Raw genomic sequence first — 22,660 nt, 5'->3', positions numbered from 1 at the left:
TATTTGTTAATTGATTATATCTGTCAAGGGCACATGGATGCTCCCTAGTATTTCGGCTAGAGTATTGAAGAAGATCTTGAGATGGTTCACTACTTGAGTCATTAATAGACTCGAAGGTTTCAATATCATTACTAATACCTTTATTGGGTAACAAATCAAATAAGAAAGCATACTCGGATTCTTTCTTAGGAACTTCAAAATCAAATCCAGTGTCATTTTCTAGAAAGGTAACATTTCTAGAAACATAGAGTTTATCATTTGTTTTATCATAACATCGATATCTTTTTTTATTATCAGCATAACCAAGAAAGACACATTTTATGGCTTTAGGAGAGAGTTTGCTATATTTTTCAAAAAGCACGAAGCATTTACAACCAAATACCCTTAGCCTTTTTATATCAGGAGAAATTTTAAAGAGTTTTTCAATAGGAGACTTGTTTTCCAAAGTTTGAGAAGGCATTCTATTTATCAGATAGACTGCGGTTAGGGCAGCTTCAGCCCAAAATTGCTTTGGAATTTCTTTTGAAATAAGTAGGGTTCTAGTAGTTTGAATGATATGACGATGTTTTCTTTCAGAAATCCCATTTTATTGAGGTCTCCTAGGGCATGATTTTTGATGCACAATTCCATGATTTTTTAGATATAATTGAAATTCATTTGAAAGAAACTCTCCCCCAGAGTCGGAGCGGAAGACTTTAATATTTGTTTTAAATTGATTTTTAACTAGATTATGAAAGTTTTTAAAACATGAAAAAACTTCGGATTTGAGTTTTAGAAATTAAATCCAAGTATGTCTACTAAAATCATCTATAAATGTAACATAGTACGAATAACCACCTTTTGACATAACAGGGGCGGGACCCCACACATCCGAATGCACTAATTCAAAAATTTTATGTGTCACAGAGGTTCTAGACCCAAAAGGTATCATTTGCATTTTTCCAAGTATACAATCTTCACATACAAAATTTTTATCTTTACAAAATTTTTCCAAAAATGGAAAAAGAGATAATTTGGATATACTTGGGTGTCCTAATCTTTTATGCCAAAGATCTATATTAATGTCTTTGACATGATTACAAAACGAGTATTTTGGTAAACACAGGAAATCCATGTAGTAAAGGTCTCCTCGTCTATGGCCTTGCCCAATCAGCTTCCCTGACTGGAGATCCTGCACCCAACACGCCTTAGATGAGAAGAATACTTTACAACCATAGTCAACAATTTGAGAGACTGAAAAAAGATTCAAATTCAGTTTGGAAATGACTCACTTTTGGAACAAAGAATTTTTTTTGAAATATCATCAAGGTTTCCTAAGCTTTTGACTTTTAAAGAGGTACCATCGGCAGTTGACACACATAAAAAACATGATTTAGTGCAATCAGATAATAGAGACTCATTATGAGTCATGTGGAAAGAAGCACCTGAGTCTAGAATCCAAGAGGCCTTACCTGGAGGAGACGAGGAAGAGATGGCAGCTCCGGATGTAGAAGGTGCAGCCTTAAGAAGTTGTGAGACGGCTTCTGCTATTTGAGCAAGATTTAATTCATTGAAGCTGCCCCCTTTTCTTGATTCTTGAGGTTCTTCACTTAAGGCGGCCACCTTTTTAAATTTGGGACATTCCGATCTTATATGTCCGGGTTCCTTACAATGATGACAAATAATTTTTCCTTTGTATCCTCCTTCATTGTGTTCTTCTCCATTGAACTTCTTCTCAAAGTGAGGTGGTTTATATGTTTTCACAAAATTTTCGGGCCTTGCCATGGCAAGGACCTCATCATTAGACTTGTGCATTCCAAGTCTTGTCTCTTCTTGACAAATTTGAGCAAGGGCCTCACTTATAGAAGGAGAAGTGGTCCTATGAAGTAAGGAAGATCTTACTTGCTCAAATTCCGGTCGAAGGCCATAAAGAAAGGAGAAAAGATTTTCTCTTTCGATTTGGGTCCTTCTCATATCAATAGCCGAACCTTCCCATTTTGGTTCCAACATGGCTAATTCATCCCAAATAGGAGATAAAATACCGTAAAAATCTCTTACACTTTTATCTCTTTGTTTTGAATTACGTACCTTATCTTGGAGATAATAAAGTCTAGCCATATCCTTTTGGATAAAAGTACTTCTTAGAAAGCTCCATGCGTCACATGCCTTCTTGAATTTGATGATATTGGTGGCGATCTTGAACTCCATGGTATTCATAAACCATGAGAGTATTTGTGCATTGCTTGCCTCCCAATCTTCCAATTTATTTTGGAATTCTTCCAAGGCTTTTTCTTGTTCTTCTTCGGACAAGGCTTTGACTTGATCTCCTTCTCTTCTAGTCAATTTGAGTTGTGGTTCACTAGTAGAACCACTAACAAAACCCCACAATTTTTTTCCTTTGATATGATTCTCCATAGCCGTCGCCCACATCAAGTAGTTGTTTTCATTGAGTTTGTAGGTGATGACGGTGGCGAACTCTCTTTCTCCCATAATGAATACTTGAGTTTAGACTAGAGAAGATAGGAAATGATCAATGATCGAAGAACACTTCCTTCACGAGATTCTCCTTCTTTCAAGAACCTCGCTCTGATACCATGTAATGAAACAAGGTACAATAGAACAATAGGGAAACAAACACAATGCCAACAAAGAGCTTTTATAAACTCACTTAAAGTTGGTCACTAATGGACCAAATACAATCTCAAAAGAGATAAAAATACCAAACAACACAAGAGGCATACAAGCCTATAAGATGGAAAAAAACTCTAGAGAAAACCCTCAAATGCTTCTAAAAGCATTGAGGAATAACAAGGGAGTGAGGCTCTATTTATAGAGCCTCACTCCAACACATGGGAGGCAGTCCAGCTCTTTGGACTGCCTTCCAACAGTCATTATTATGATTGTTGGGTGGCAGTTCCAACAGTCATATTTTGACTGTTGTGCACAAAAGTCATATTTTTTAACAGTCATAAATATGACTGTTGTGCCTAAGCTGTATGACAGTTTATTTATTTATTATAATGTTAAATTACATTTCAGTCCCTAGTGGACTGTACTATATAATAAAAGACAAAAATACCCTTATTGGGTATTTGGATACAATTTTATTTTTAACACACAGTGCATTTGAAGCACTTGTTCTTTCTTGTGGTGTGAAGCTTTTTAATGCTATTTTGTGTTGGCATATGTTTTTAATATCAAGTTATTTGGAAACTTGATTGTGTGTGAGACTTTTCACACACCTATTTGACATAGTTTTGGAACTACATAGCATAATATTGTCAACTGAAAATTTTGTGCTACCTAGTGATTCTTATAGGACGCTTGAGCCCGTATGTTTCTCTCATAATACACATACTAGAACAGCACACCTATTAAAGGTGATAGAATAATAATAGGTGGAATTTGCATATAGACGCCTAACTCAGGGCAAAATTACAGTTAACCACCTACATTTTAAGAGTTTCCAGATATGGCTGCCTATGTCACTTTTTCTTGCTAAAGTTACTCACTTGGCACTAACTGTACTACAACTACAAAAGTAACATTTAATCATTTATAAGAAAAGAAATGGTTAAAGTGTCACTTTAAATAATCAACTGGGAAAGTAGGTTAAGGAGGTCATATGAGCAATTTGTTCAAAATATAGGTTCCTATCCAGGAATTTTTAAAACATCAGCAGCTAAACGTGATTTTGCCATAAGGTAGGCACCTATACCGTACATAAAGTCCCCTGAGTAATATTAAACTTAGAAGCTCAGAGAATTAGAAATTATCACATTCACATATATTTTAAACCAAATCTATGGGTAAAAGATGGCAGATCTGAAGGAGTATGAATAAGTAAACATTGGCTGGCACACATTATTAAGAATTTATAATAAATTCAATACACATCTGTGTAGAAAACTATATTATTATTATCCACTGGCAGCTCATCCAAAACTTGATGTACCACAAAATTTCAATGGAACAATTAACAGGGGATCAGTTCATGTAAAAGATTTTATTAAAATTACATAATTAAGACAGAGTAAGTTGTTCTGTTTGATGCTTTTCTATTTATTCATGTTTATTCCTAGACGCCAATAGGCTGGCTGAAAAAAAAAGGAACAGAAATCTGGTAAAATAGGGGCAAAAACGGGATAAGTACATTCCTTATCAGTTTCAGTGTGTTAAGGATATTTTCTTCTTTCATGTGCAAAAAGCATACCATGCCATTACACACCATTTATTTTCAAGGGTCTATATCATCTTTTTTTTCCAATAATTGAAAAAAATCACAATTTCACGACTCACGATAGATTGCCAAAAAATCCATATCATCCATTCAATGTTATTCTATAAAGGTTTAACTTCATTCTAAATTTACATGAAACACATTTGTACAATATAGCCCAACTAAGATTCTCCAAAGTTCCACAGTCAAAATAACACAATCTCACAAAACAATAAAGCTTAGGATTTGGCATCCAGTATGGGGAGGAGCATCTCAAGGCTACAATTTAGAAACTAACAGGACACTAAAATGAATAAGCAGTTAAGCCCATCATTTTCAGAAGTACCGACAGAACCAGAACCAGAACCAGATACAAAGCGAACTCAGCTTATACCATATACCTTGCCTTCAGAAGGTGCATTTTTTCCCCAACTAGTGATAGCCAGTCTGTAAATTCCATCAGGAAAGACTCTGATAATAGTGGTGAAGAAATAATTATCTGTTTAACAGCATCTAAAGACAGCCTACGAACTTCCCATGTTGGATGGCAAATTAAGTGTATCATCAACTGTTCCAGGTAACTGAATTATAAGTAACATATTTGGAATCATTTGATGCTAAAATGGTGGAAATAGCTACAATTGTTCCATTCTACTTATTTCACCTTTAACATCTGTTCAGTTGATAACACCTCTGTCACCCTGCAGATCATAAAAGGAAGGATTAGGACCTGATCAGGTTTCAATCATCAATAAGCCTAGATTCAAATTACACTAAAAAATTCACTATTTCTCAACAAATAACACGCAATGACCTACAAAATGAACAAGTCATAGACCTGCTTGGTTGTTCAATAAGTAGCAACTCAACAAGATCCACACATGCCATGCAATCCTCAGCTGGTAGTTTTAATGCCTGTGAATAAAACAAGGGAGAAATTATTGCAGAGAATTGCAAAAACAAAGTACTTGAGAGCATCTCAAAGCATTTTTAACCACAGTTACTAGAGTAAGAAGCAAGTTTGAGAAGTGATGCATGAAGCGTGAAGTGAGAGGCCAGTGTTCAAGAACTACTTGGATGTGTCAAATGTCAAGCATTCAGGAATCATAAGAAAAATTGGGAAAAATATGAAAAGTAGAAGATGACATAAGAATACAGTCTAAACTTGTTTTTTTTTTTAATAAATTGTAAGTATCCTTATCAATAACAATTATTATATAGGTATATGTTACAAGAAAAACATATTTTGAAAAAAGAAGGTACAATCCTTTTAACTTGAGAAAGGCATTTACAATGTCAAGAAGTTCTATTTTATAGTAGGTGAAGCAATCTTTTCATCTTTTTAGAATAGAGCTTCTCATGAAGTTCTGGAAGCGGGAAAGAAGTGTGTCATTTCACACGTACAAATAAAGCTTACACAGTTTTCAGATGCTCCAAGTAACCAATTTTAGCACATAGTATTACCTCATCAAGATAGGAACCAGTAGAAATAATCAGGTTATGAACTTGTCAAGTTTTTTTTAATGTCAGAATATTCATGGTTAAAACCATTTGTAAGAAGTTATTCCTAGGAGAAAACGGCATTGTCGGCAAAAATTACCAGAGATACAGGCACAACAGATGCATCATTTTGAGAAACCACTTGCCACATCCTTTCTTTCAATACAATCTCTTCTGTGATGGCAGACCAAATGAATTATTTGAAAAAGGAAAGCAACTATAAGGACACAGTTACAGAATAATAGTGTAGCACTACACCAGTGAAGATTTGACCGAAGATGCACCTGATTTTGAGTCTACAGAGACCATCTTTCCCACTGAAAAAAGAGCATAAATACCATCTAGTCGTTGTGCAGACTTTGTGAAACCAGTTTTCACAAGTTGGACAAGTAGCTCCAATAGAGGCAGCAACTGCAGGTTCAAAACACAGATTAATATGTTGGACAACAAATCTCGAAGCCCAAAAGGCACAACCATGAAGATCCACAAATGACTTCAAAACTACCTTTTTTAATGCATCAGGATTCTTGCAGGTGCTTTTCAAGCATCGAAGATGTGCCCTCCTTAAAACTTCTTTCTCTTTCAGTCCAGCAGCAAAAAATGAAACAACATCAGAGTTAATAACTTCCGAAGACCTTACTGCCCAACATGTCAACGCTGCTAAGATTGCAAGTTTCGCTTCCTCACTCGCTGCAAGTCATCAAGTTCACAGAACTAATGGCATGAGAAATAGAAAATTAACAAAAAATGGACCAAAGAACATCAAATGATAATAGACTTACCATCTGCTCTGTAGCAGGATACCAAATAGTTACAAATGGAAGAAGCCACATTGTTCATCATTTTCCCCACAGGAGCCTTTGACAACTCTTGCAGTGATTTAAACATACCTACTCTCTGGTAAGGAAACGCTAACTTTCCCTCTGAACCTGTATGAAATAATTATTCAGTATAGTACCCCAAAACGAAAAAAAATTTAGGACCACAAAATTCAAAATGGCAAAAATAGAGGTCCTTTAGGATCACAGTTAAATAATAGAACACGAGAACAGAAAAGAAGACAGGATTGACCACTAATAATGGAGCTGATAGACTTGAACATTGCCATTATAACATCTGGATCGCTACACCTTTGGCTCATATAACCAACAAGAGCAGTAGCCTCAGCTCTCCTTCCTTCCTCTGCATGTCGAGCTTGTTGTAAGACGACCGGAAGAAGCTCAGTTGCATATTTGCTCAAATCGAGATCAATTGATCTCAAAAGCACTCCAACAGATACCAGAACAAGTTCTGGGCTGCGTTTAAGCATTTTAATGGAGGATGGTAGCACAACGGTCCTGAAATCATCATGGCCCATGTGCTTGAAAAGTGGGCCAAATGCTTCACTGAGAGACTTTTGTGGTCTCTCCCTTGCACTCAAGACCATTTTTACATATAGATCAATAAATAAAGCCTGTCAAAACAGAGAAACAAAAAAGAGGTCAAAAAAATGACAAACCACAACGGGGAAATGACCAGATAACCTCAGGCTAGTGCAAGCAGCTCATACAAACAAAGGGAAAAAATGTTCCCCAGAACATAGTAGAGCAAAGTATGCATGAGACTTGCCTTGTGTTGCTCAAAAACAGAGGTTGTTCTTGTTGAATAATCTAACAAAATCCCAATCATATCAGCACCATCACCAAGAGACAACTTGAAGTCTTGTAGCCCATCTATATAAAGTTTGTATGCATCCGGCACCTTAAAAACACAGGGCACCAGGGAATAGTTAGTGCCAAGACAACAATTTCAATAGTGAACCAACCCAAAATCTAACACATGAGGACTAGAAACACATCTGCAAGATACCTCAGTAATGAACCGAAAAAATGCTTTCCTACTAGCCCTACGCACACGAAAAGAACCCTGAAAAGCAATATGAAGTAGGGATGCTTGTAAAGCAGCAATTTTTGAAAACCCATTCTTAGAGACAATGGTAAATCGGCTCCATCTAAGGAGAATGAAGGACCACTTGAGCAGCTTGTAACAAAAAAAAGGGTTTCGAGCCTTGAACTGTTTTTCAACACACTGAACGAGTCTGGCAGCAAAGCTTTTCATAAATGTATCTCCGTCTAGTGCTTTTGCAATAATATAATCTACAGCTTCTCTTGATGTCCGATCATCATAAATGAGTAATGTTTGAAATACAATGTCAACTAATAATGATGCAACATCCGGTGGCATTTGTCCTGCAGAAAGTCAAAATCGAAATTGTTCAGCAGAAAAGAAATGCATCCTCAATGATTAAAATAGCAAAATAAATTAGATTTGGTGGAAAGAAAGGAGAGAACTGCCAGGTATATGCACTATCTATCCAATGCATCTCATGAAAAAAGAACCTAGAAAAGTACCTAAAGCTTACGAAGAAAGGATTTTCAGCCATACAGAGAAAGCATATACACATATTTTTAAAGAAACCAATGAGAGTGCCAAAAGCCGACTTTGTAACGAACAGTCTAAGAAAATATCTTATAAATCACAAGGACACAGTGGCTATTGAATTTAATGAGGTGATAGTACGTGAAAAGGCATTGGAATAGCTTATCATTGTTCACAAATCCTTGGAAAGTGATGATTAGATTTACATGCTTCCATATCGTTACCCGTATCAGTCGGGTCCAAAATAAGATAAATCATAACTTTTCAATAAAAAATTTCAAAAATCTAAAAACTCATAAAGAAACAGAAAAATTAGCAAAAAAAAATTTAAAAATCATAACATGTGAAACAATTATGAATTGCACAAAATGCAACCATAAAATCATATATGGAGCATTTATGTCTCTATGAGCTGCTTAAGACATCATCAAACATCAACTATCTCACATGAACAATACAAAATATTAAATATTTTGCAATTAAGAACATGCCAGAAGACTCATACTTTCATATTACATAAACAAAAATATTATGGCAATAGTTGCACTCAATTTTAAATCGGTTTTCACTCATTACTTGAGTATCTCGTTGCTATGCCAGATCATCTTATGCCATATTTGTTTTACTGTGAAGCCTGATTTCTACCTTGATATAAATTTTTTATTTCTGCAAATCTTTTAGGGGTAGTTTTATAATTTTACTTAGTAAAATTTTTTTACCTTAACTCCCTTCATTGAGTGAGAAAAATGATAGAAATGCACTCTTACTTGAGCAAACCGCAGAAGACATCTCCCTTACGCATAGATCGGCCCTTAAATCGCTCTCACGACACCTAAAGTGCATGGATACCCCTCTAATAGACTACACAAATGAGGAAGTCAGCCCTCAAGAGATCTTTAAAACCCATAAAATAAAAAATAATTTCAGCCATTTTTAAAGTGCATAAAAGGTGTATCGTACGATACACCTTGTATTGTACGATACGAACAATACTGGGATGTATCATACGATACACTCTCATATCGTGATACGAGTGTATCACGATATGAGTGTGTATTGTATCACTTTTGCCTACAGTAGCGATATGTATCGTACGATACTTACAACATTGCATGCTTCAAAACCTTTTCTATCAGTGGGGAGCTATTTGTATCGGAAAGCACGAGATGAGAGGACATCTCATGTGGAGTCTTTAACTTGGAGGGACCTAATACTGCTGATGGTAAAAAGGAATGATACACTTGGTGTGGCATTGGTAGGGGTGTCAACGGGTCGGGTTTGGTTCAAACCCAGCTGGGACTAGACTTTGACTAGATTTTCAGATATGGTATCAGGTCTGGGCCGGAGTCTAATTGGGTTCACTATAAGAAAAATCATACTCGGACCCGATAAGAACTACATGAACCAAACTCGTAACATACCTAGTAAAACCATATTTTTTATCATTTTTACATTGAAAAATTATGGCTCTTAATCAGAACTCGGGTCGGGTCTGGGTCTGGTATAAAATTTCACAAACTATACCCGGGTCCATGTATTAATCAAACCTTCATGTATGGACCCGGGTCATAATCGGGTCTTCTTATTTATCACCATACCTAGACCCTATAGGGTTTCGTACGGGTCGAGTTCGGGTAAACCAGGCCCGTTGATACCCCTAGGCATTGGTGGCTCTCCTATGTTGGTTGGATGATAGGAAGAGACACAATTATGAATTTTACACATAAAGCCAGGACTCATGCCTAACGAGATACAGCCTACCATTTTGTAAACGGGCAAACTTTCATGGATCATTCACATGAAAGAGCACTTCTCCTGAAATCAATAATCAACAAGATTCTTCCTTGTCTTTGTTTAGAACTTTCTTTCTTTTGTAAATCAAGCGTGTAGCATTTCTTTCTCATTTTAGTATCCATATTTTCAAGTAATAATAGTAGTTCATAAAGAAAAACTGCTTAGGTCATTCATGGCAAGATCTATAAACCATTGGCATATGAGATATAACATGGTAGATGACATATGAGCAAGTATGTTTCTCCATTATCAGTTGATGGAATCATTACAACAGCTACAGGTTGTGAAATTTTATGGACTTAAACATTTCCAAGCTGATCATAGTCCTCTACTTTTTTTTGTTTTTCTTTTGTTTTTGTTTTTTGCTGTGTGCCGGTGTGTGTTTGGGTGGAGGGTATTGAATGCAGCATTGCAAATGTATTATATGTATGTATATATCTATGTCACACGGACTCGGCTAAGGAGGTGCCGCACCCGAGTCGACACGGGTGCGGCTTCGGACTCGGCCCGGACTCGGCCCGGACTCGGTCAACGCCGAGTCGGACTCGGTCAACGAGTCCAGGCCGAGTCCGTCCACATTTTGGACTCGGTCAACTTTGACCGAGTCCAAAAATGTCCCTAAAAAACTAATTTTTTATATTTTTTATTTAAAAAAATATATATAAAAAAGGCATTGTGACTGTGCAGTCTTTGCAGTGTGCACAGTCACAGTCACAGTCTGTGACTGCACAGACACCTGTGGCATTTTAAAAATAAAATAAAATTTTATATATATATATATATATATATATATTTTGCCGAGTCCCCGTGTCCAAAAATTTTAAAATTGTGCCGCACCCGTGTCGCACCCGCACCCGCACCCATGTGACATAGGCATATATATATATATATGTGTGTGTGTGTGGGGGGGGGGGGGGGGGAGGGATTATGCTGCCACCTTTTTTGTTAGGTCACCATTAGGTCCTCCAAGAATCATAGTTTTAGGTCTTTAATGTTAGATCTGAACCGTTAGATGTGCTTATCATTGCTTATTTATTAAGAAATGAACTTTGTTTCGATTTTATTTTATGTAAAAATCATGAATATTTTATCATCAAATTTTAGTACAATATCAACCATCAATTTTTTTACCTCTTTAAAATACAGATCTGAGCATAAAGTTGCTCAATCAAAAACATGTTTATTATTGAGTAAACAATGATAAACACATCTAACCATTCAGATCTAGCATAAAATACCTAAAGCTGTGATTTTTGGAGGATCCTAATGGTACCCTAAGGAGAAGGGGCAGAATAATCCTCATTATATATATATATAGAGAGAGAGAGAGAGAGAGAAATGGACATCTACCAGATAGAGAACGTACCAACCCTACCCACTAAGAATTTTTTTCGGTGTTTTTTTGAAATTATGACCGTACAGATGTGTTAAGCATGATTGATTTACTAGAAATTGACACTTGGATCATGCATTTTGGATGGAAAAAATGGTATTTGAAGCCTCGAAAATTTATACAAATTGTAGACCTTTGATTTTTGAACCTTATAAAAACCTATTAATGCATCAGAATCAAATGATCCAAGTGTTAATTTCTAGTAAATCAATAATGCTGGTCACATCTGTAAGGTCAGAATTTCAAAAAAAATACCAAAAATTGATGGTCCCAAGCAATCTGGCAGGGATGCAGTTGGGTAGCCTCTCTCTCTCTCTCTCTCTCTCTCTCTCTCTCTCTCTCTCTCTCTCTCTCTATATATATATATATATATATATATATATATATATATAACAGAAAATGACCATACTATATGACTAATTTGACACATTTTCCGAAATGCCCTACAATTTTTGCTATTTTACCCATATCTAAAACCGCAAATATTGTTAAGACCTTTTTACCCTTAGCAATTATGCACAGACATATTATTGTGATAAAATTGTACAGCTCGTCGGCTAGTGCAAACTTTCACTTAAATCCAAAATCACATGTTTTCTTATGTGGACCTCACGAAACTCGCATAAATTTATTTGCGAACATTCGGTGAAACTAAAACCTCCAACATAGTCAATATCCTACATAATTTGCATATATAATATGAACCTCACATAAATTTATTTGTGCACATCAGGTTATACTGAAACCACTAAAACCGCAAATATCCTACTTATTTGTATATACTTTATGAATTCGCATAAATATATGTGTGAACCTCCACTTAAACTGAACATCGCGACATCGCAAATATCCTACTTAAATATTTGTGAATTTATGTTATAAATTCGCAACAATGCAAACATCGCATATATGTCATAAATTCGCAACATCGCATATATGTCATAAATTCACAAATATTTAAGTAAGGTATTTGCGATGTTGCAACGTTCAGTTTAAGTGGAGGTCCGCACATATATTTATGTGAATTCATGAAGTATATGCAAATAAGTAGGATATTTGTGATTTTAGTGGTTTTAGCCTAACCGGATGCGTGCAAATAAATTTATGCGAGATTCGTATTATATATATATATATATATATATATATATATATATATATATATATATATATATTTGTGATGTTCAGGGATTCAATTTCACCAAATGTTTGCAAATAAATTTATGTGAGTTTCATGAGGTCCGCATAAGAAAATGTGTGATTCTGGATTGAAGTGGGAGTTTGCACTGGGCAACGAGCGGTACAATTTTATTGCAATAACTCATCAATTTGCAATTGCGAAGGGTAAAAAGGCCCTAACGAAGTTGGGTATTTGTGATTTTGGACATGGGGAGAATAGCAGAAATTATAGGGTATTTCGAGAAATGTGTCAAATTAGTTGTACAATACGATCATTTTTCGTATATATAATGTTGCAATGCTCCGAGAGTGCCTACAACAATCAAGTAAAAATCAATATGTGGTTGCATTTTCTCAATCAAGCTTCATAAATGTGTTCAACATAGTTTATTTGATAGGAATCTTGTCTTGGATCATGTTTTTGGACATAATAAGATTTTTTAAGTCATTAAACTTTAGTACATCGTGAGCCATTGATTTTTTAAGGTCTTAAAATCTATACAAACATCACAATCACATGATCCAAAAATTGTTTTCTACTTAAAAATGCATGTAGATTATAGCTATGAGGTCTGATCAACCAAAAAACTCAGGAAAATTGGAAAATTGAAGTTCTTATTAGGTGGGAGTAGGTGGACCCAAAGCACCGTAGCATTCCTAATATATATATATATATATATATATATATATATATATATATATATATATATATATATATATATATATGATCCAGTGTATCATCAGATGCCCCTGGGCATCGGACAAGGATGGACATGCGGCTCCGCACCGTGCGTCCAAAAAAATTTCAAAAAGAACCCTTTAGCAGTGGTCCAGACCGCTGCTAAAGAGTGACAAAAAACACAAAAAATATGTGCTGCTGAAAGCGCGCACAATCAGCGGTGCATATTGTGTCAGACAAGACAGGTGTTTGACAATCTCTCTCTCTCTCTCTCTCTCTCTCTCTCTCTCTCTCTCTCTCTCTCTCTCTCTCTCTCTCTCTCTCTCTCTCTCTCTCTCTATCTATATATATATATATATATATATAACACGAGGGAGCACTCACAACAACAACAACTACGCCTTCATCCCAAAACAATTGGGGTCAGCGATATGAACCAAAAAAGAAATTCATTTTGGGTCTTCCACATGAATCCTTTTCCTCCAATCATTTTTATCCAATGTCATGTCCTCGGTGAGGTTCAAAGCATTCATATCCTTTCCTATCATCTCCATCCAAGTCTTCCTAGACCTACCCCGACCTCTTTTAACTAATATATTTTCCCATTTCTCCAACCTTCTAACTGGAGCATCATTAGGCCTTCGCCGAATATGTCCAAACCACCGTAAACGATTCTCTCGCATCTTATTTTCAATGGGTGCAACACCTACCTTCTTACGTATCTCCTCGTTCTGAATCTTATCTTTTATTGTATTTCCACACATCCATCTAAGCATCCGCATCTCAGCTACACTCATTTTTTGAATATGATGTCTCTTGGCAGCCCAACATTCCGTACCATATAGTAAAGCGGGTCTAATAGTCGTCCTATAAAACTTTCCCTTCAACCGCAATGGCATTCTACGATCGCACAGCACTCCAGTTGCACTTTTCCATTTCATCCACCCAACCTTTATCCTATGATTTACATCTCCATCAATTTCTCCATACTTTTGAATGATGGATCCCAAATATTTGAAATAATCATTCACCGGTATTTCTTGCTCACCAAGCTTCACTACACTCCCATCACTACTTCGTTGCTTACTAAACTGACATTCCATATATTCAGTCTTACTCTTACTCAACTTAAAACCTCTAGCTTCCAATGTCTGTCTCCATAATTCTAACTTAGCATTAACCCCAGCTCTAGACTCATCAATCAAAACAATATCATCAGCAAACAACATACACCACGGTACATTTTCTTGAATTGATCTCCTAAGCTCATCCATCACTATCGCAAATAGGAAAGGGCTTAAAGCAGATCCTTGATGTAACCCAACCGTTATCGGAAAATTGGTTGTCACCCCTCCACAAGTGCGGACATTGGTTACTACTCCTTCATACATATCTTTAATTATACTAATGTACTTGAGAGAAACATCTTTCTTCATCATTGTCCACCAGAGAACGTCCCTAGGTACTCTATCGTATGCCTTCTCTAAATCAATAAAAACCATATGCAAATCTTTGTTCCTCTCTCTATATCTTTCAATAAGTTGTCTAAGAAGATGTATAGCTTCCATAGTTGATCTTCCAGGCATAAAACCAAATTGATTCTCCGATATCATGACAACCTCCCTCAACCTAGACTCAATCACCCTCTCCCAAAGTTTCATAGTATGACTCATGAGTTTTATACCACGATAGTTTGTGCAATCTTGTATATCACCCTTATTCTTATATAAAGGCACCAAAGTACTCTTCCTCCACTCATTAGGCATCTTATTTGTTCGCCAAATCAAGTTAAAAAGATTTGTCAACCATTCTAAACCTTTCTCTCCCAAGCATTTCCAAGCCTCGGTAGGTATACCATCGGGGCCAACTGCCCTTCTTGATTTCATTTTCTTCAAAGCCTCTGCAATTTCTTTCTTTTGAATCTTGCGCATGAAGTCACGATTAATCTCATGAAAAGGAATGGAGAAGTCTCCAAGATCTTGAGCATGACTATCATTAAATAGCTTATCATAATAATCTTTTCATCTCTCCTTAATCTCCTCATCTTTGACTAAAACCCTTTGCGTTTCATCTTTGATACATCTAACCATACCCAAATCCTTCGATTTCCTATCTCTCATCTTTGCAAGCCTATAAATATCCTTCTCGCCTTCTTTGGTATCCAACTTGTCATAAACCTCCTTATATACCTTAGCCCTCGCGTTTCGAACAACTTTTTTAGCTTCCTTCTTTGCTATCATATACTTCTCCAAATTCTCATTATCACGACTCTTACTTAGATTTCTATAACACTCTCTTTTAACCTTAATAGCTAATTTGACATCCTCGTTCCACCATGATGTATCCTTACCTAGTGGTGCACCGCCTTTAGACTCACCCAATACCTCCTTAGCCACTTTTCTCAAGCCACCCGCTATCTTATTCCACATTGATTCTGAATCCTCCTCGAGACACCAATCAGCTTCCTTAACTACCTGCTCTACAAACATTCCTTGTTTAGCTCCTTTCAGTGCCCACCACTTAATTCTAGGATCTATCCTATGTCTATCCATTTTGCGGCATTGTCTAATTCTAAGATCTAAAATTAAGACTCTATGTTGTGTAGCTACACTTTCTCCCGGTATAACCTTACAATCGATGCAACAACCCCTATCTCTCTTTCTAAGTATGAAAAAATCTATTTGACTCGTATTAACCCCACTTTTAAATGTTACTAGGTGAGACTCTCTCTTCCTAAACCAAGTGTTTGCTAAGATCATATCATAGGACAAACAAAAATCTAAAATCCTTTCTCCACTATCATTTCTTTCTCCTATACCATAGCCTCCATGGATACTCTCAAATCCATCCCTACTAATGCCTACATGTCCATTAAGGTCACCGCCGATGAAAAGCTTTTCTCCATAAGATATCCCTTGTACTACTCCATCTAAATCTTCCCAAAATTGTTGCTTAATGGAATCATCTAAACCTACTTGAGGTGCATAAACACTAATAATATTAATAATATCCGTACATAATACTAATTTAATAAGTAAAATCCTATCACCCTTCCTACGGACCTCAACTACATTATCTATAAACTCACGACTCATAACAATCCCTACTCCATTCCTATTCCTATTTATTCCTGTATACCAAATCTTATATCCCCAAGGTTCTATCACTTTTGCTTTCTCACCTACCCATTTGGTCTCTTGTAGACATAAAATATCAATCTTTCTCCTACACATAACATCTACTAACTCTACCAACTTACCAGTTAAAGACCCTATGTTCCAAGTGGCTAACCTAATTTTATGGTCTTGGACTAACTTCTTTACCCCCACCCGTCCAACAAAGTGAGGGAACCCTTGCCTATTTGACACCACACCCGGGCGCCGATGTGACGCGTCGCTTCCGGGCAACGACCTAGCAACCCTAGCCCATTTATCACTGCCTCCGGGCCTATAGAGTACAGTGCGTCGCTCAGTAGGGAACACCCCAACAAAAGTCTCATATTGGTTCATATTCATAGGGTATGACTAAGTTTTTATGCTGGCTGTCACAGGCCTACCGCAACCCTCCTCCTTTATCCGGGATTGGGACCCGCAGTGTATAACTAAACAGTTATACACAGGCGGAGTTAAAACCAATAACTCATAATCTTCATAAACTGTGTGGTTGTTGTTCGTGAACTGTGTGGTTGTTGTTCAATGTCCACGGCAGTTGTTTGTTGAAATCAATTGAGATACATTATCAATTTACCAAATTCAACAGATCCGGAATGAGATTGCTCAAAGAATTCATCGCATCGGTCTACCTCGACGTGGTTACCTCAAGCTCGTAATGCCAAATTAAGATAAACGGTTCAGCAAACTACCCTGTTGAGATCAATGCCAGATAAAGTGCCCCTTCCTACTACTGACACTCAACAAAAAACTAATAAATTTGACGCGATGCAGCGTATCGAGCACCTTTTTTCAACTCTAACAACACCAGCAACAGCGAAAACAACGAGAACACATTCTCAGCACCGTAATTCAGTAACGATACACCTTCTCAACACGCAATTCAGTATCGAACAGCCGAATTGCGCCGAATCGAATCGGATCGCCATCAAAACGCAGTGCAAGAAAACAACGACCGATCAAAACAAACCGAACAAAAAACGATCGAAAAGATGGGAGACTCCGACGATCGCCCTGACCTTTAGTCTGGTGCACGACGGACAAGACATCGTCGCGGAAGATCTTCACCCTCTGCTTCGTCGAAGAGGTGCAAACCTGCTCCGACGCTGCAACGAGCGTCTCCATCGCCAAGGCAGCAGCAGATCGATCTCTGGAACTAAACGAGCTAAGGTTTCCGGTCAGCCACGAAGTCGGACGAATGCCCTAGGGTTAGGATTTTGGCTTGGCTAGTGAGAGGCAAACCTAGCCTTAGAGGATCGACGTTGGGCTCGCGGACACACAAGGGACGGAGAACGAACGAACAAGAACCACCGTCGATCTCTCTCGGGATGGCGGCAAGATAGAGGGCTAGGGTTATAGTGAAGTTTGGAGGTGGATAGGAATAGCGGTAGGGGTGTGGTTTTGGGTTTGGGGTTTTGCTTTGGTAAGTGGGTGGGTTGGGACTTTTGGGTTTTAGCTGACAACGATTTTAAACCAATATGATCATTTTCTTATACTTTTTTTTTGCAAATCCAACTATGAGGATGTGTTTTGCATGGAGAATTTGCTAGGAATCAATCATTGTATTGTGTATTTTTTTATAAAAAATATATAATTTTTTAATGCTTTAATATTTATGAAGATTATGAGTTATTGGTTTTAACTCCGCCTGTGTATAACTGTTTAGTTATACACTGCGGGTCCCAATCCCGGATAAAGGAGGCGGGTTGCGGTAGGCCTGTGACAGCCAGCATAAAAACTTAGTCATACCCTATGAATATTAACCAATATGAGAATTTTGTTGGGGCGTTCCCTACTGAGCGACGCGTTGTACTCTATAGGCCCGAAGGCAGTGATAAATGGGCAAGGGTTGCTAGGTCGTCGCCCGGAAGCGACGCGTCACATCGGCGCCCGGGTGTGGTGTCAAATAGGCAAGGGTTCCCTCACTTTGTTGGACGGGTGGGGGTAAAGAAGTTAGTCCAAGACCATAAAATTAGGTTAGCCACTTGGAACATAGGGTCTTTAACTGGTAAGTTGGTAGAGTTAGTAGATGTTATGCGTAGGAGAAAGATTGATATTTTATGTCTACAAAAGACCAAATGGGTAGGTGAGAAAGCAAAAGTGATAGAACCTTGGGGATATAAGATTTGGTATACAGGAATAAATAGGAATAGGAATGGAGTAGGGATTGTTATGAGTCGTGAGTTTATAGATAATGTAGTTGAGATCCGTAGGAAGGGTGATAGGATTTTACTTATTAAATTAGTATTAGGTACGGATATTATTAATATTATTATTGTTTATGCACCTCAAGTAGGTTTAGATGATTCCACTAAGCGTCAATTCTGGGAAGATTTAGATGGAGTAGTACAAGGGATATCTTATGGAGAAAGGCTTTTCATCGGCGATGACCTTAATGGGCATGTAGGCATTAGTAGGGATGGATTTGAGAGTATCCATGGAGGCTATGGTATAGGAGAAAGAAACGATAGTGGAGAAAGGATTTTAGATTTTGGTTTGTTCTATAATATGATCTTAGCAAACACTTGGTTTAGGGAGAGGGAGTCTCACCTAGTAACATTTAAAAGTGGGGTTAATACGAGTCAGATAGATTTTTTCCTACTTAGAAAGAGAGATAGGGGTTGTTGCATCGATTGTAAGGTTATACCGGGACAAAGTGTAGCTACACAACATAGAGTCTTAATTTTAGATCTTAGAATTAGAAAATGTCGCAAAAGGGATAGACATAAGATAGATCCTAGAATTAAGTGGTGGGCACTGAAAGGAGCTAAACAAGGAATGTTTGTAGAGCGGGTAGTTAAGGAAGTTGATTGGTGTTTCGAGGAGGATTCAAAATCTATGTGGAATAAGATAGCGGGTGGCATGAGAAAGGTGGCTAAGGAGGTATTGGGTGAGTCTAAAGGTGGTGCACCGCTAGGTAAGGATACATCGTGGTGGAATGAGGATGTCAAATTAGCTATTAAGATTAAAAGAGAGTGTTATAGAAATCTAAGTAAAAGCCGTGATAATGAGAATTTGAAAAAGTATATGACAGCAAAGAAGGAAGCTAAAAAAGTAGTTCGGAACGCGGGAGATAAGGTATATAAGAAGGTTTATGACAAGTTGGATACCAAAGAGGGTGAGAAGGATATTTATAGGATTGCAAAAATGAGAGATAGGAAATCGACGGATCTGGGTATGGTTAGATGTATCAAAGATGAAACACAAAGGGTTTTAGTCAAAGATGAGGAGATTAAGGAGAGATGAAAAGATTATTTTGATAAGCTATTTAATGAAAGTCATGCTCAAGATCTTGGAGACTTTTACATTCCTTTTCATGAGATGAATCGTGACTTCATGCACAAGATTCAAAAGAAAGAAATTGCAGAGGCTTTGAAGAAAATGAAATCAAGAAGGGCAGTTGGCCCAGATGGTATACCTACCGAGGCTTGGAAATGCTTGGGAGAGAAAGGTTTAGAATGGTTGACAAATCTTTTTAACAAGATTTGGCGGACAAATAAGATGCCTAATGAGTGGAGGAAGAGTACTTTGGTGCCTCTATATAAGAATAAGGGTGATATTCAAGATTGCACAAACTATCGTGGTATAAAACTCATGAGTCATACTATGAAACTTTGGGAGAGGGTGATTGAGTCTAGGTTGAGGAAGGTTGTTATGATATCGGAGAATCAATTTGGTTTTATGCTTGGAAGATCTACTATGGAAGCTATACATCTTCTTAGACAACTTATTGAGAGAAATAGAGAGAGGAACAAAGATTTGCATATGGTTTTTATTGATTTGGAGATGGCTTACGATAGAGTACCTAGGGACGTTCTCTGGTGGACAATGATGAAGAAAGGTGTTTCTCTCAAGTATATTAATATAATTAAAGATATGTATGAAGGAGTAGTAACCAATGTCCGCACTTGTGGAGGGGTGACAACCAATTTTCCTATAACGGTTGGGTTACATCAAGGATCTGCTTTAAGCCCTTTCCTATTTGCTATAGTGATGGATGAGCTTACGAGATCAATTCAAGAAAATGTGTCGTGGTGTATGTTGTTTGCTGATGATATTGTTTTGATTGATGAGTCTAGAGCTGGGGTTAATGCTAAGTTAGAATTATGGAGACATACATTGGAAGCAAGAGGTTTTAAGTTGAGTAAGAGTAAGACAGAATACATGGAATGTCGATTTAGTAAGCAACGAAATAGAGATGGGAGTGTAGTGAAGCTTGGTGAGCAAGAAATACCGGTGGATGATTCTTTCAAATATTTGGGATCTATCATTCAAAAGTATGGAGAAATTGATGGAGATGTAAATCATAGGATAAAGGTTGGGTGGATGAAATGGAAGAGTGCAACTGGAGTGTTGTGCGATCGTAGAATGCCATTGCTGTTGAAGGGAAAGTTTTATAGGATGACTATTAGGCCCGTTTTACTATATGGTACGGAATGTTGGGCTGCCAAGAGACATCATATTTAAAAAATGAGTGTAGCTGAGATGCGTATGTTGAGATGGATTTGTGGAAATACAATAAAAGATAAGATTCAGAACGAGGAGATACGTAAGAAGGTAGTCGTTGCACCCATTGAAAATAAGATGAGAGAGAATCATTTACGGTGGTTTGGACATATTCGACGAAGGCCTAATGATGCTCCAGTTAGAAGGATGGAGAAATGGGAAAACATATTAGTTAAAAGAGGTCGGGGTAGGCCTAGGAAGACATGGATGGAGGTGATAGGAAATGATATGAATGCTTTGAACCTCACCGAGGACATGGCATTGGATAGAAATGAATGGAGGAGAAGGATTCATGTGGAAGACCCAGAATGATTTTCTTTGTTGGTTCATATAGCCGACCCCAATTGTTTTGGGATGAAGGCGTTGTTGTTGTTGTTGTTGTTGTATGAGTTATTGGTTTTCTTTTTTATGCATCAAAGTAGGATAATTCAGGAGTGGGTTCTTATGAAATCAAGCATGTTGGATGTGAAAATTGTGATTCAAGAAAATCATAAAAATAGCAATTATACATTAGTTATCATATTCTAGTAACTCATCGATGTGATCTACATGTTTGATTATGTAGAAACAGCTCCTTTGAATCATATTTTCTCAATGTGCATGTTTGATTCTAAGTATGTGTTGTACGATGTATTGAATTCTCAACCTACAATAGAATTGTATTTTGATATCCAATAAATAAGATCTAAGGATAGGTTCTTACTATTTTGACCACAATGAACACATTCAGTGAGTCAGATTTCGTGAAAATGGCATTCCCCTGTGAGTTTTGACTAGGGGTTTGGAGCCTACAAGTATAGCCAATATTTTCCCTTTTGTATTTTGTATTTGTATTAGTAGAATAGTGTTCAAAATACGTATAATCTGAGTGGTAACCTGGTGAAGATGAAATCGGATTTGGCTTTGAGGTCTGTTTGGAATCTTGGCGTTGGGATGGGCATTTATGCATTTGATGGTCTCTGGTCAAATTACTTTGGTGGTTCTGTTTGGAATCTCGGTCTCTTTTGCATTTACACTAAATCATGAATTTGGCAGCTGTCACTTCTCCAAATGCATAGACTTTATAAACGCCCATCGCAACTACAGATTCCAAACAGGCCCTTGAGGTGAGCACGTCACAAGTTTCTTTGACACACGTTGGATCTTGCTGTAGGGGTGTAATATGATCGAATACAAAACTTATCATGGTTGACACAAAAATATAACCAAAATTCAAACATATACCAAATTTCTTATACGGATCCAATTAAGTACAGCTGAATACAAACCTATACTTTACATGGTAACCTAGATTCCACAATGAAAAATGTTTAAAATGTGTGGTGAACTTTGTGAAAAGAGCACAACCATATTAGATTTCATATGGATAAAATCTGAGACTGGTTGGAAAAGTATGAAAATCCAAATATATAATCTCATTTATTTTACTGTCAAATTCATTCCCTTCTGGGCTCGCATTGGAAATCCAACCAACTCCATCCATTGGCGCCTTCTATATGGTTGGCATTTATATGACCATCATGCACTTGGGTGGACTTGGGCTGGAGTTCAAACTTTCAACTTTAGCAGCAATATGTCCAAAGTGTGTGTATTATTATGGATATATACGGGAGGGTGTTGTGTGATCTCCCTTGGAGACGAGGGGTTTGCTACAGTGCATCTTCGCAGGTCTGAATGAGCGCCACTTATATAAGTACGTGGGGCTCGTATCCCTGTGTGTGTCAGCATCATTTAGCATCAGAGTCTGGTGCGGTTGCAAAAACTTAAGTACCTTTTCCCGCCATTCTCGTCATGAAATGATGGTTCAAAAAAAGGACAAAAATATC

At 37.2% G+C, this 22,660-nt stretch overlaps 1 protein-coding gene across 3 annotated transcripts in view; it reads right to left on the bottom strand.

Moving 5' to 3' along the window:
* The window catches only part of LOC149819311 (protein ILITYHIA-like), a 139,057-nt gene extending 121,584 nt beyond the window's left edge, over nt 1-17,473 (bottom strand). For 2 of the 3 annotated variants that reach the window (XM_089985129.1, XM_089985130.1), the window contains exons 1-11: nt 17,348-17,473; nt 7,547-7,926; nt 7,307-7,438; nt 6,770-7,151; nt 6,481-6,627; nt 6,204-6,388; nt 5,983-6,109; nt 5,799-5,872; nt 5,037-5,113; nt 4,863-4,899; nt 4,600-4,766 (exon numbers count right to left, since the gene is read on the bottom strand). In XM_089985129.1, the coding sequence (XP_089841255.1) occupies nt 4,600-4,766; nt 4,863-4,899; nt 5,037-5,113; nt 5,799-5,872; nt 5,983-6,109; nt 6,204-6,388; nt 6,481-6,627; nt 6,770-7,151; nt 7,307-7,438; nt 7,547-7,926; nt 17,348-17,453 (1,814 nt within the window). In that variant the 5' untranslated portion in view covers nt 17,454-17,473. Of the gene's footprint in view, nt 1-4,592; nt 4,767-4,862; nt 4,900-5,036; nt 5,114-5,798; nt 5,873-5,982; nt 6,110-6,203; nt 6,389-6,480; nt 6,628-6,769; nt 7,152-7,306; nt 7,439-7,546; nt 7,927-17,347 lie in introns of those variants that run through there. The other variant, XM_089985131.1, reaches the window with a different exon arrangement.
* Nucleotides 17,474-22,660: the final 5,187 nt, after the last annotated feature.

The sequence above is a fragment of the Nuphar pumila genome, chromosome 13 (genome assembly GCF_984573655.1).
Source record: "Nuphar pumila chromosome 13, dmNupPumi1.hap1.1, whole genome shotgun sequence".
Taxonomy (NCBI): domain Eukaryota; kingdom Viridiplantae; phylum Streptophyta; class Magnoliopsida; order Nymphaeales; family Nymphaeaceae; genus Nuphar; species Nuphar pumila.
Note: the sequence above shows the minus strand (reverse complement) of the source record. Positions and strands in the feature narration are given on the sequence as shown.